Source organism: Anopheles aquasalis, chromosome 3 (genome assembly GCF_943734665.1).
Source record: "Anopheles aquasalis chromosome 3, idAnoAquaMG_Q_19, whole genome shotgun sequence".
Taxonomy (NCBI): domain Eukaryota; kingdom Metazoa; phylum Arthropoda; class Insecta; order Diptera; family Culicidae; genus Anopheles; species Anopheles aquasalis.
Window position 1 is genome coordinate 24,264,096 of NC_064878.1, and position 12,488 is coordinate 24,276,583.

The 12,488-nt window shown below is 48.7% G+C and overlaps 3 protein-coding genes across 11 annotated transcripts in view; 2 read left to right on the plus strand and 1 right to left on the minus strand.

The window, feature by feature from the left end:
• The window catches only part of LOC126577807 (protein EFR3 homolog cmp44E), a 4,091-nt gene extending 3,957 nt beyond the window's left edge, over positions 1-134 (plus strand). For both annotated transcript variants that reach the window (XM_050239761.1, XM_050239762.1), the window contains exon 4: positions 1-134. This exon is cut by the window's left edge and continues 500 nt beyond it. The gene's annotated coding sequence lies outside the window, so the exon portion shown is untranslated.
• A 44-nt stretch (positions 135-178) lies between these two features.
• LOC126577836 (peptidyl-prolyl cis-trans isomerase Fkbp12) lies at positions 179-1,719 on the minus strand. Its single transcript, XM_050239796.1, has 2 exons — positions 1,474-1,719; positions 179-1,399 (listed from the first exon to the last, which is right to left on the minus strand). Exons 1-2 carry the CDS (start codon positions 1,508-1,510, stop codon positions 1,110-1,112), a joined length of 327 nt encoding a protein of 108 aa, XP_050095753.1. The 5' UTR covers positions 1,511-1,719; the 3' UTR covers positions 179-1,109.
• Positions 1,720-2,804: 1,085 nt separating this feature from the next.
• The window catches only part of LOC126577803 (protein 4.1 homolog), a 42,736-nt gene continuing 33,052 nt past the window's right edge, over positions 2,805-12,488 (plus strand). For 5 of the 8 annotated variants that reach the window (XM_050239756.1, XM_050239752.1, XM_050239753.1 and 2 more), the window contains exon 1: positions 3,167-3,665. The gene's annotated coding sequence lies outside the window, so the exon portion shown is untranslated. Of the gene's footprint in view, positions 2,915-3,166; positions 3,666-12,488 lie in introns of those variants that run through there. The other 3 variants (XM_050239750.1, XM_050239751.1, XM_050239749.1) reach the window with 3 other exon arrangements.

Genomic DNA, 12,488 nt, shown 5'->3' on the forward strand with positions numbered 1-12,488 from the left:
TTTCATTCCTTTTTTTCTGTGGGACAAAAATCATACTCTTCGTATTTATTATGACCGTTTATTTCCCTGTTGTATTATTCGGTGTGATGAGCTAGGAATTGTTGGAAGCAATAAATACCAAATGGCTAATACCAGATCAGTGTCATCTTGTGGCAGTTACTCTTCGAAAGGCCGTCCGTTCTGATTTGGTATAGAGTGTTAAAGATTTTCTTTTATTTCAGTTCCATTACAGTGGTTCACCATTGTTTTGACCGACACTAGGACAGAAGGTTTGCTATAGAGATAGCAACAGCGGGGACGAGAAGAAATGCTGTTCTGGGTGTTCTTTTCCATTCCAATCTGCAAATCCTCATGCATTCGATGGTGTCGCTTGTCATGAATTCCCTTCCCCCGTTCTTCCCCAGCACTCGCTTACTTGTACAATGTAATTCGCTATTCTTTCGGTAATATAACATTTAAATGCAATTTAAGGATTACAATGTATGTAAAAGACCAGTCACACGCACGCAAGAGTCCTGGCTGTGCGTGCTACTCAGTTCTGTAGGATTAGGAATTAGAAAACGGAATTTCATGGAACCCGGCTACTTGGCGGGCGCGAGAGAAACCCAAAAGGATTGTCGCAGAAGCAGCACAACGGGGACCACCTCTAACGCTACCAAAGATGAGTTGGAAGATTGTGGCATAGCGGCATCCGAGAATGCGCCGCGCACGTGCTACTTAGTTGGAAAAGTGAGGAAACCTTATTAAACCTGAAAGACTGTTGAGTGTGTAGTGTTGCGCGGTGTGAGGAAAGCCTCAAGCACCACAAAGTAACCTACGTTTGATTAGAGTGCGTACCATTTCCCTTTTCTTTGCCTTCTTTGTTCGCCCCTCCGGTGATTTCTCGCTATATTCGATTGCTTTGAATAATGGATGCTGGTTAGTTGTGTTGCTGTTGGTTAGAGAAGCTGTCGGTCTCCGCTGGATTTTGGTAAGAGTTATGGCTGTGGGACGTAGACGAATGGTGGTGGTGGTTGGTGGGTGTTCGACATCATCCTCATCATTATCTCGGTCCAGTTCGTCTCATCGTCATCCAACATCAGCCCGCCCTGCTGCCATTCTTCGGTAACTTATTCTACTCGCAGCAGTTCCACGTCAAAGGTAAGCCGGGCGTTCGGCGGGATGACACCGGGGTGGCCTCGGCTTCCGTAGGCGTAGTCCGGCGAGCAGACCAGCTTGGCACGCTGACCGACCGACATCTGGGCGACTCCCTCATCCCAGCCACGGATCACCTCACCCTTGCCGACGGCAAACTTGAACGGCTTGCCGCGGTTGCGCGACGAATCGAACACGGTTCCATCATCGAGCGTGCCGGTGTAGTGCACGACCGCAGTTTGACCCGGCTTCGGGAAGGTGGTCTCTGAAGGGCAAGCGAGTGGAAAACATAAGAAAAAAAACTCCAGTGCAGACGGAGGGTCACTTGGCGCTACTTACGGTCACCGTTAGCGATCGGAATAATCTGGACACCCATTTTAATTTCTCGCGCTTCGCTTCACTTCCAAAAAAGACGACGCCGGTAAGTTTGCAAGATCGCAAAGATCGCAACAGCAAAATCACAATGATCCCGAGCGGGTCGACACGGCTGCAAGCAGAAATGGGAAAATTCACAAGTTTTTAACCACGGACACTGGAAAATCGAAGGAAAAAGTCGCGAGAAAAAATCGTTCCCACCCGTACCTGCTGCACGGAAAAAGAAAATGGCCGGCTGCCGGAGAAGAGGGCATCTTTCGAGTTACCAAGAGTAATTTTGTGCCTTCGTGAAAAGGTAATTAAAGACACAAACTTTCAGTATGAAAATGGCTCCAGTTTGGAGTGCACCCTTTGTGTCGCTGGATGCGGCACTAGCCTACACCTTTTTGGTTTGTAAAACACGCAATCCAAAGGAACCGTTCAGACAAGCGGGAGCTGCCGAACGTGCGGAAAAACACAAATCACCTGCAACCGCCGCATCCAAAAGGTGTGTGGAGTAACAGTCCAAAATAAGTTGTGGCGTAATATTAGAATTACGATGATCCTTTTGGATAAAACAAATCTGTTGTTATAACTAACTATCGCAGTTGTTTGAATTTCCATTTGCTTTTAAATCCATTTTTCGCCCATTTTTAAGGCAACACTGTTCGCGGCTTCTGTTTCTCGCGACATTCGTTTTGTTTTCGCAGTAGCAGTCAGAGTGAGAGGCCACTCTATGTTAGAAAGCAACAACCGGTTTTGTTAGGGCGAAAATCCACTTTCACACTGGAAGCCATCCGCTACGTTCGTGCCTTTCGGTCAAAGTTGGGATCACACTGAATGCGTCTTTTTATGGACGATTAATGAACCTTTTCCTGTTTGAACGAAGTGTATGCTGATAACGCATGATTGCTTTTGCCATCTACTGTTCCTTGCTTTTAACCTAAACCGCCTAAAAATCAACATAAACCTGCAAAACTATCACTTGCGAAACTTGCTTGATTGCAAACAAAATGAAAAAAATGAATTTTATTAAAATCTCGCTATTACTACACATGAAACATCACTAGCTAGCTAAATCACACGAATTAGCTAGAAACTTATGGCGCTTTTCTAATTTTGTACAACCCAGTTGCGTGTTGCGCAATTTGAAAACGAGACCCAAGTGGCGCACGTTCTTCTTGTGACCACGTCCTTATGCCACCGTTCGTTACAAATTCCAACGTTGCATGGACTTTTGTCCCTGGACACTCCCATAGTTTGCCGTTCGTTTGAATTGTTTTGAGGGTCGCGCGGTTCAAAATTTTTTTTTCCGCGAGTAGACGAGGTAAGCGACGGTCACGTTCGTTCGCGGCTCTGAGCCAAATCACGAAAGTGGGTGGATTCTGGTACAGTTTGTCCGTTCCGTGGATTTATCAAGTGATCGGTGCGTGTGTGGAAAGATAAAAAGGGAAAAAACGCAGTTCACCTTTTTCGTTTATCGTGATTTCGGTGCAAAGTGATTCCCGGGTTGTTCGTGTGCTCGCTAGGAAACCGCGTCAGACGGACGCAAGCTGTCCACTTCCTGTCCGTGCCACCGGAAACGGAACTAGCGATCACGGGCAGCGAGCGATATTGTGCGCTTAGTGGCCGGGATAGAGCATTTATTTTGAAATTCATTCTTTCTTCCCTCCCTCAGGAGTGAGTTTGTTCGACGCGGCGTTCGAAGAAGAAAAAGAAAAGCAAGAAAAGTGTGTGTCTGTGTGCGAAAGAAAAGGAAAACGCGAGCTCAGTGTTTGCGTGAGAGAGAGAGAGAGAAAGAGCGAAACATCACGCTTGGTGCAGTTCCCCCCGCGACGCCGTTGCTTGATTTTCCCCGTGTGTGAAAAACCGAGGCCAACAACAACGACATCGACGACCACGGCGACAGCAAGCAGGAAAAACACAATTTTCCGCAGCAGAAGAAGCCCTTTTGGTGCCACTGGGGTTGCGCTCTCTAGTGGTATGGTGTGTAGTGCGTGAGGTCGTCCCATCCTCAAGGTGATCCCTGTTGCTGTTCAACAAACATCCAACGGCGGCGGCGACGATTCAACCACGGACGATCCGCGGTGACCCGCGGCCAATTCGCGGCGCTTAACGGCGCGAACGCATAGTCTCCCAGCATCCCGTTTTTAAGACAATCACACAAGTGAGAAAAGGTACGTGAAACAAAGTTTGCATTAACGCCACTGGCTTGTTTAAGATTGATACGCAATTTTTGGGACAGCGACAACGCGCAACGGTCACGCAAAACGCGTTAAGCATCTCACCCTACTCCTGAGTGCGTTTGTTTTCACTCGGTACGGTGTGGCCAAGGCGCCATAAATCCCCGGGGGGGGGGGGGGGGGCTTCTAGTGTTTTACAACGGTACCATTGGTCGGATCATCCTTCAGAGTCATCTCGGACCGCCTTGAGGTGTGAAAAGGACTGCGGTTTCTGTTTTCACCAAGCTTCCTTGGATTATTTTATACCCGCAATCGTTATTAACGAAACCAAAAGGAACGCTGTTTTGCCATAAAGTAAGATGTTTTATTATCTTAATATTTTGGCAGCAAAGTTTAAATATGAAATTGTACTGCAAAAAAGACGATGTCCTATTTATCTTCCACACTTTGGAGGAACTAGGAACTAGGAGGTAAAAGATGGGACCCCTCTAGAAAGAAAAAACATGAACAGAAATTGAAAAATGGAAGAATCTTCCTCCATCCTGCATTCCTTCCTTCCACTGCGATTAAAAGAAACGGTAACCTTTAAGTAACAACCTCCTATCCGCCTTCAATTGCGGGTGCACCACATTTTAGCGCTGCTCAACATGAAATATTCTGCGTTACCAGCATTAACTCAGAACCCTCCGAAGGTTCAAACGTGCGGTCTTGTCTTGTAAAATATTCAAATGGATTGAACGCACCTTGGATCGGACGAGCCACGGCGATCGCGTTGCCATTGGCTTTCCTGTTTAAAACGCGGGGTTTCTCGGCGTTCCGGCACGCCAGCCTAGCCCGGGGGAACTTGAAAAGCATAAACGATGGTTGGGGTCCCTCCAAAACGGGCATCCAGAGCAGAGAGACAGAGAGAAAGGTAGAGGTGAGACCACAAAAAAAACCGAAGTGGAATACGAAATGCAGAGGTGACGTAGGCCGTAAACAACGCACACCAATCCCATCACCCACCAACACAATCGTCCGAATGGACCCCCCCCCCCCCCCGGCCTCTCTTCTGAGCTCATCTCAGTTCTCTTGGTCTCTCGGTGAAAAGTGTAAATAAAGCTGGGTCCCGAAAATGGAGACGCGAGAAAACGGAAAGGCCGCGAAGAATTTAAACCGAAACCCCCAACGGACGGTCAGTCAAACTGGTTTTCCTCTCGAACACACATGCCCGTCCCCCGGGGTGAAGAGGGAACCCTCAGGTCCCCCAACATAGAAACGCGTTTTTTTTTCTTGTATGTCGAGTTGCGTACGTGTGCGTGCTGCGCGTCTGCATCTCTGCAATGCTTTCGTGATCATCATGATGATGACGATGCTGATGATGATGGTTTTGAGAGGGCGGTTTCGTGTGGGTGTTTGATTGAGAATGGAAACACCTTTTCGGGCGGGGGTGGTGGGGCATCGTTTCGTTCACCACACCACCTTGGCAGGCCACGCGATTAAACCTTCTTTGTACTTTACTAGGTAAGCGGCCCGGTTACAGAGCTACGCACGAAAGCAGGATTTTTTTGAATTTCATTATTTTTCTCTTTCCCTAGCATACAAAAATGCTCTTCCATGTTATTCTAATGTTACCCATCTCTACTTTATCAAAGAGGCTCGATAGCTACACATTTTTGTTATCTTCGCGGCATGAACATTGCTGCTGGCGAATGCAGCGGTTGATAAGCCAACTCGCAGCCATGTGCTCTGATAGCTAAACCGCCCGGTTACAGAGCCTCGTTTGAAAGAATGATTGTTTGAAATTATTCCTTTTTCATTTCTCACCAAACAATCAAACATGTCCCTCCATTCCATTTTAACCATTTCCATGTTGACTCATTTTCAATTTGATTCCTTACAATTCCGAGCGTTTGCTCGCGATGTCACCGGAGGAAGGGTTCTCGTGAATCGATGTAAGATTAAGCCGTGATCATATTCTTCAGCGGCCAAAGTGGTGCAGCAACTTATCTTGCACCAGGTTGATTGTCATTGCCTCCCGGTTCAGGTCCAGGTCCTGCAAGTTGTCACCGTATGGAACAGTAAAGCAGGCGCGTCCCATTGCCCAGCTCCCGTTCAGCTTAGCCGCATCCGTGTCTATGTATATCGCCTCAATTTTTTTCAGTGCACCTCGATACTGGAAAGGTGAACCATTTCCTAATCGCTTTCCTAATCGGTAGCCACTCAACAATGTTACCATTGATGGCTGTCTGGCCCATCTTTTTGATTTCCGAAGAGCATAATTTTACCCTTGATCCTAGCACATGCTGTAATGGTTTGTATCATCATTTGATTAGCCGTTGTCTTCGGTACGATCTGGCGATAATCAAACAGCCCTACAGCATATCCACCGAACAGCCGAAACCTGCCAATAATATTTTGCAGTAGCATGCATTGCCCATGGCAAAAGCCCGTGAGACAACATCAGAGCCAGAACAATCTTCGACTGGCTTCGGGTTCTAATGCAAGGAATGCAAAGATCACTCTTTAGCAACAGGAGCTTCTATCAGGTCCAGGTGTAATATCTGGCTCATGGAGGCGGGCAGGACCGTTCTGATAGCATAGAAGCAATCGCAGACGGACAGTGAACCATTCCTCCTACAGCGATTGTATTTTGTCGCATGCAGCGAGTGCAGTGCGCGTTTGCCTGTGGCATTATGCCTTGACGGCCAGCGACAGGATCGGTGGAGCGTTAATATAGTGGCCTTAGTATGTCGGGTTCGGTTCTGCATATCGAGTTGAATCGAGTGTAGTTAAGATTTGCGTCAGTTGGGAGCCATTCGAGCCATTTCATTTGCATTGTTTCCCCAAATCTCTCGAGTCGCGTGCATCGAAATAGATCGATCCCTACATGCTGATAAATCTGATCAATTAGCAATCGAGCATAAGCCATAAGATTACTTAAACTGTGCGGTTCCATTTGAGGAAAGGACAGTAAACCATTCCTACCGCGATTCCATTCTGGCGCATACACCGAGTCTCTTGATTGTTTGCTTGTTCCATTAGGCCTTGCAGGCCAGTGGCAACATATCGATATTGATCGGCAATGCATCGATAAAATAATCATTGGATGCATTTTTTTGCTTTTCCATTTCACCCGCACGTTTTAGAAAAATCAAGCTGCTTGAGCCATTCGCTCTACACCAAGGCGTGCTCTGCTCTCCCGTGCGCCTTATGCTCGCGCACTCTCTGACCGCCGTGGTCGCATACGGCAAGTGCAGTGCCCGTTTGCTTGTCCGATTTTGCCTTGCCAGTCAGTGCCCTAACCGATTTTCACGAAAATCAAATCGGAAATATCAGTAAAATGGGGTGTTCCATTCATTTTCGTGGGTCAAAATCATTCATTGGATGCAGTTTTAGCTTTTCCATTTCACGTTTTTGAAAAGCCAAGTTGCCTGCGCCATTCGCTCTCTATGGTTTCTCCACCAAAGCACGCTCTGCTCTTGCTTCGAGCGGTGGTGGAATTCGCGGGCAGAATTTTGTCTCGCTCGCGCTCGTTGAATGCACATGTATTGCATCTCGCTCGGCGTCGCTCTCCCCTTCTCGTTCGCGCCAACGTCGTAGATGGTCATTTGCGGTCTCGCTCGGCGTCGCTCGGCGTCGCTCGGCGTCGCTCCGAATCAAAATTTGTATAGTGATATGCGCCAACCCGTGCGAGCAGAGTCCGACATGATCCGGTCCGGACGTTGGCGACGCCCAAAGAACCCTTTAACCGGTCCCCGGACGGGTCTGTGTCTTTGTGAGCGCGCCTCAAGAAAAGGGTTGTTGAAGGAACTGGGTTTGTTTTACTAAGAAAGCTATCCGTTGGTGAATTGCCAACGGAAATGGGGCTCTATTCTTAATGGGTCACTCGCGTCCGGACACTGCGGCGTTGAGAGATAAACACACGAGTGGCGTGGAGATGACGTGGCTGCATGCACCTTGGGGTTGTTGTGGCAGGCTCCGATGCGATGCCCGGTGCACCCACGGAGCGGAACCGGAAATGGGGCAGTAACAAGCAGGCCATCGGTGCGGGATGATCGTACCAGAATGTGGGCCTCTTATGGGCAAAAGCATCTCACATTTCATGGCTTGCAGTGCAGCGTCGTCCATCGACTACAGACGCACCTGGATTGTTGCTCCATGTTGGATCAGTCTGTTCACAAGGGGCTACATTTGGTTAGTTTGTAGTCTTGTTGATGGTCGTAAAGATTGCGGAGAATTAATCATTTGATGGAACCGCCGCTTCGAAGAATTGGCTGTTTAATGCCTTGGGATTTCTTGGAATTCTGAAAAGTAACATCCCCCATTCGTCGAAGGATTCGTTCCGCAGCATTCAAACGTCAGAATATTCTTATGCTACTCTCCAATTCCACGCCCGAATCAGTATCGTATAGGCGGATCAGTATTGGAGCAAAATATGTTGCAAGGCACCCTTCCGGGGTCTCTCCATGCCAGTGGCTCGTTCCGAATTCAATTGGATGGCCTACGTTGGGGGCCTAATTTGAAATTCAACTCCCCAGCATGCGCCAAACTGCCTTACCACGGTCCCCGGGATGTGTCAAGGATGCCTCCTATCTCTTCTTTTCTTCGCTAAAGTGTGATGAGTTTTTGCACAAAAAAAAAAAAGAATGTGAAATGGAACGCGCAGCCCTCCCCAGTGGAGGCAGCATTCGCTTTGAGACATCGGCACGGCAATCGATTCCAATATTCCAATGGCCACCACCTGAGTTCTCCATCTTCCACGGTTAGTTCTTGCTTCTTGCCGCATTTTCCTTTTCTCTAAAAAGCGATAAACTGCGGACATCCGCCCGATCCCCGTATTCGCTGGTACGTCACGGCATTGGGCACCAACAGCAGAGCATATTTGGCCGCAGCGGCGGCCGTGGTTGTGGCCGGTAAAGTGTAAAATTTATGTGTGCTTCAATAAGGGGGGAAAGGCTGCACTTGGTCGGCTGCACTTGACACGTGTGTTAACCCTTTTCGGGGGTTGGGGCGAACCGACGAAGCGCAAACCCCCCCGGCGCTAGACCAGGTGTCCATCCGGGACGATTCTCGGTGGCGGCATCGCCTTTGGAGTAATCTTTCACCATCGAACCGAGACCGCGAGGGCCGTAAACCACAAGGATTCACTTTGGCGTGCTCATCGTTTGCTGCACTTCCGTTCCGCATCAGTTTCCATTGCCTTTGTTGGGACAATATGCGACGAGCCGGTACTTGAATTTGTTGCACTCACTTGTGAACCTTCGACATGACTTTTGGATGTGTTTTTATTCCGTTAATGGTATTAGCTTGGTGTAAACAACAAAGTGTGTTCTAGCAGCTTATCTGGTTTAAACTGTCGGTAGACGAGGACATTTTTTATCACTCTTGGTGGTTGACGGACTGAATTTGAAAGGTTGTCGGACGCAATACTCAGTCTAGAAGAGAATTGGAATCTTTTTTAAATTTTTAGGAATACATGACTCATGTAGTTGAACAATAATTTGTTATTTTAGTCTTAGAATACAAATTTACTCCAGAAACACGATCTTTTGAAAACATTTTTTTTCTAAAATATGTGCTGCGTAAATTTGGTCCAAAAGCAATTCAAATCCATATAAAATGGAAATTCTTTAATGTTTGAAATTGCATACCAGTTCCTATACACATTGCTGCAGGTCTATCGTCTGAAAAAGTATCAACTGAGTCTGCAAATTAATAGGAATAATACCCGAACTGAAGTAGTATTATATTAATGCCTCTCCCCACATTTTTCGGAACATTAAAAGCAAACATGTAATTATATGCGTCGGCATAAACTCTGCTGGTCCTTTGTCTTTGAAGAGAGGTCCCTCTTCCGGCGTTTCCACGCCACCGCAGGGGATGCTAGCAGGTAATTGTGACGCTGCCGCTAACAAAATTTCGAATACCAATCCCCGTAGTTATCGCCGTAAGGTAAACTGTAATTTTCCTTCGCCCTGGACCTGTTGTTGGCCACCACATGGGGCGCGGCTATGGCGTCGGTAGACTTGTGGCGCCCATCGTACCGTCGTACCGTCGGACCGTCGTGTCTTTCGATCCAACCAACCGGCGTTACCATACCAGCACCCTGAGCCGTGAGTCCGAACCAAACATTACTGCCACTGACGTAATCGGTTGCCCCATTTCCCAGCGAGGTCTAGTAATTCCGGGCAGTATCCTGGCGCCACAGACCTGCAGCACGAGAGGGAGAGAGGGGAAGAGAGAGTGAGCGAAGGGGTCCAGTCCATCGGTCCCCAAAAACCGCTCGATAATGAAAAAGGGGAAACTGTGTGAGGGTTGCATGTCTGCGTCGATGCCGGCAGCTAGACACCTTTTAACTGGAAGCTATTGGAGAGAACTGACGTAGACCTGTGGTCCGGTCCGTAAGACGCGCTCCAATGAGGTGTGGATAAAAGGCTCTCTTCCAGGTGACTGGAAATCCCAAGAGAAACAGGGCTGACGACCTTAATGGTGGGGCCCCTTAGAATTAGGCGACGAGAATAAGAGGTACCCCCCTTTGCCAGCGGGAGATACCGTTTCGGGGTGCATTCACCCCACAATTAGCGTGTGCGTGCGTGAAACGGGAAAATAAAACCTGTCGTGCGTGCACAGGGAGGGAAACAGGGAAAAAGGTTACAGGTGGTACAGGAGGCGTGTCTGTTTTTACGGGCGTCACTAGGGGTGAACTATTCTTCCAGAGTCTTGAAGCGCAACATTGGAACACAAGTTACCTCGTTCCGGTTCGGGTTACGGAAGCGAGCATAAACCACATGGACCACCATAAAACACAATGTCGTGTGTGTGCCCTTTTGTCCTAGACTTGACTTGACTATTTCTCCCAAATAGTTACCTTTGGAGGCTACAAAGAAACAGAAGCAGAAGCAAGGTGGTGGTGATTTGGGATCTAAGGTGTGGCCGCCCAACCTATGCTAACCGGGAGAAGAGCACACGCACACACTCTTGGCCATGAAGAAGTATCCACGAATCCACTGAGCTCCGCTACGTAGTGACTTCGGCGCCAACACGCGAATCTCGACCTGGCCTGGGGTACGACAGGTGGCCATGACCTGGAAGATGCCTCAAAAACAAATCCTCCTTCACCTTGTATCGTTCAGAGCGAGGGAGAGAGCAAGAAAGAGAGAAAGTAAACTGCTGACCAAGCAACCTGGACGGTGAAGCCGCCACCCTTATTAAGGTTTAACGATGCTGGATCTGGGGGAACTCTTGGCTGGGGCTCTTCGGGTTCTCTGCGGTGCCCATGCCGATCCGTGGCAGCAGCCCCGGTGACCCAAATAGTCATAGTAGCTGGCTGGCTTGCTCGGCGAAACTTTCGCCATTTAGCTTTCCTCCCCACAATGATCCCCTTCTAGCTGGTGTAAAGTGTCACGTTCAGCCCGAGGGAGTGGCGGCGCCCTGTTGGATTAGATAGCACCCGTACTCTGGGACTGTATCTTATGGGTTTCTTTTTTTTTTTGTTTGGTACGTGACAAGCATATGGCCACCATCTTCTAGTCTAGTTCACCATCTAGTTGGACACCGTAGAGTTCCATGTACAACTTATCAATCGTGATTACAAAAACGTAAATTCTCCGTCCAAATGTTGTCCCAGCTCCGTGTGCTGCTTTTTTGTGTCTGGCTGGCGTGGCGCATCCTTTCGTCATCGTGTGTGGATCTCGCGTTCTGTGGCTTTTAAATAGAAGATGACATAATTGTGTGCGCCGCCGCACGCTCGCTTTGCAACGGCGAGGTCATAGTAGAGCTACAAGGGGTTGTGATATGGGGTTCGGTGTCGTTTTTTTTCTCGATTTTGTCGGCTCCCCATCCATCGGTATGCTGCTGGCTCATGGTCACACAACAAGTTTCCTCCCGTGTTGCCTGTTGTCACGGGGCGTTGAATCGCGCGCCCGCCAGATGTGTGTTCGTTCTGGGAGCAGCGTGCGCGCTGCTTTTAAATTCTTTTCTCGCGCGCGCGTGCAATCAAACCATGCTGCGTCCCCAAACCACCACACATACCACGAGATCGTGACTAGGAGGTGATCGCACGATATCTCTACAAGACCAGACCAGCGATATCGACGAGAGCGACGAAGTGACAGTTGGCAATCCAGCTACGCGACTCGCTGTGGTGGTCATCATCAAAATCATCATCATTACAGCACGAGGACGCGCGAGAGAGAGAAATACATCATGGGGCCAACAAATCTTTGGGGGGGGGGGGGGGGGGAATATCGAGAGAGCCGGTCGGCTTGTCTGGCTGCAGCATCATGTTGCCGTTTGTTGGTGGTGTGCAGCAGCAGCAGATCAACAACATGCCGTCCGTCCGTTGTGTTGTCCACCAAACACCGGCTCTCGGTGGTTGTGTGGTGGTCGCGGTTCTCTCGCGGTCGCGATCCACGATCGGCAGGCAGTTGGAGTTGTGTATGTGCAAAGGTTTTGGGCGGTGGCGGCGCGACACACGACGGTGACGAGATATACCTGTTTTCGTGTGTATTGTGATGATGATGATGATGATGGTGACCGCACCTTGAAATCCACATCACAACCCAGACACACCAAGAGACACATACAAACAGGCAGACACGTCGAAAAAGGGGAGAGAACACTGTGAATCATGATATGATGACGCGGAGGCGCGAACGCGCGCGATCTCTCGCTGGTTTTTGATGCTAAGGTGTTAAGGTGGTCTTTTTGTTTTATCTCCCTTGCGGATAAAAGCAGCATCGCAGAGCGTTGGAATGTACACACATCCACAGAGGGGTAGAGACGTCGTCTGCAAAGGATGATGATGGATTGTAAACACCTGGTATGAGGGTTGAT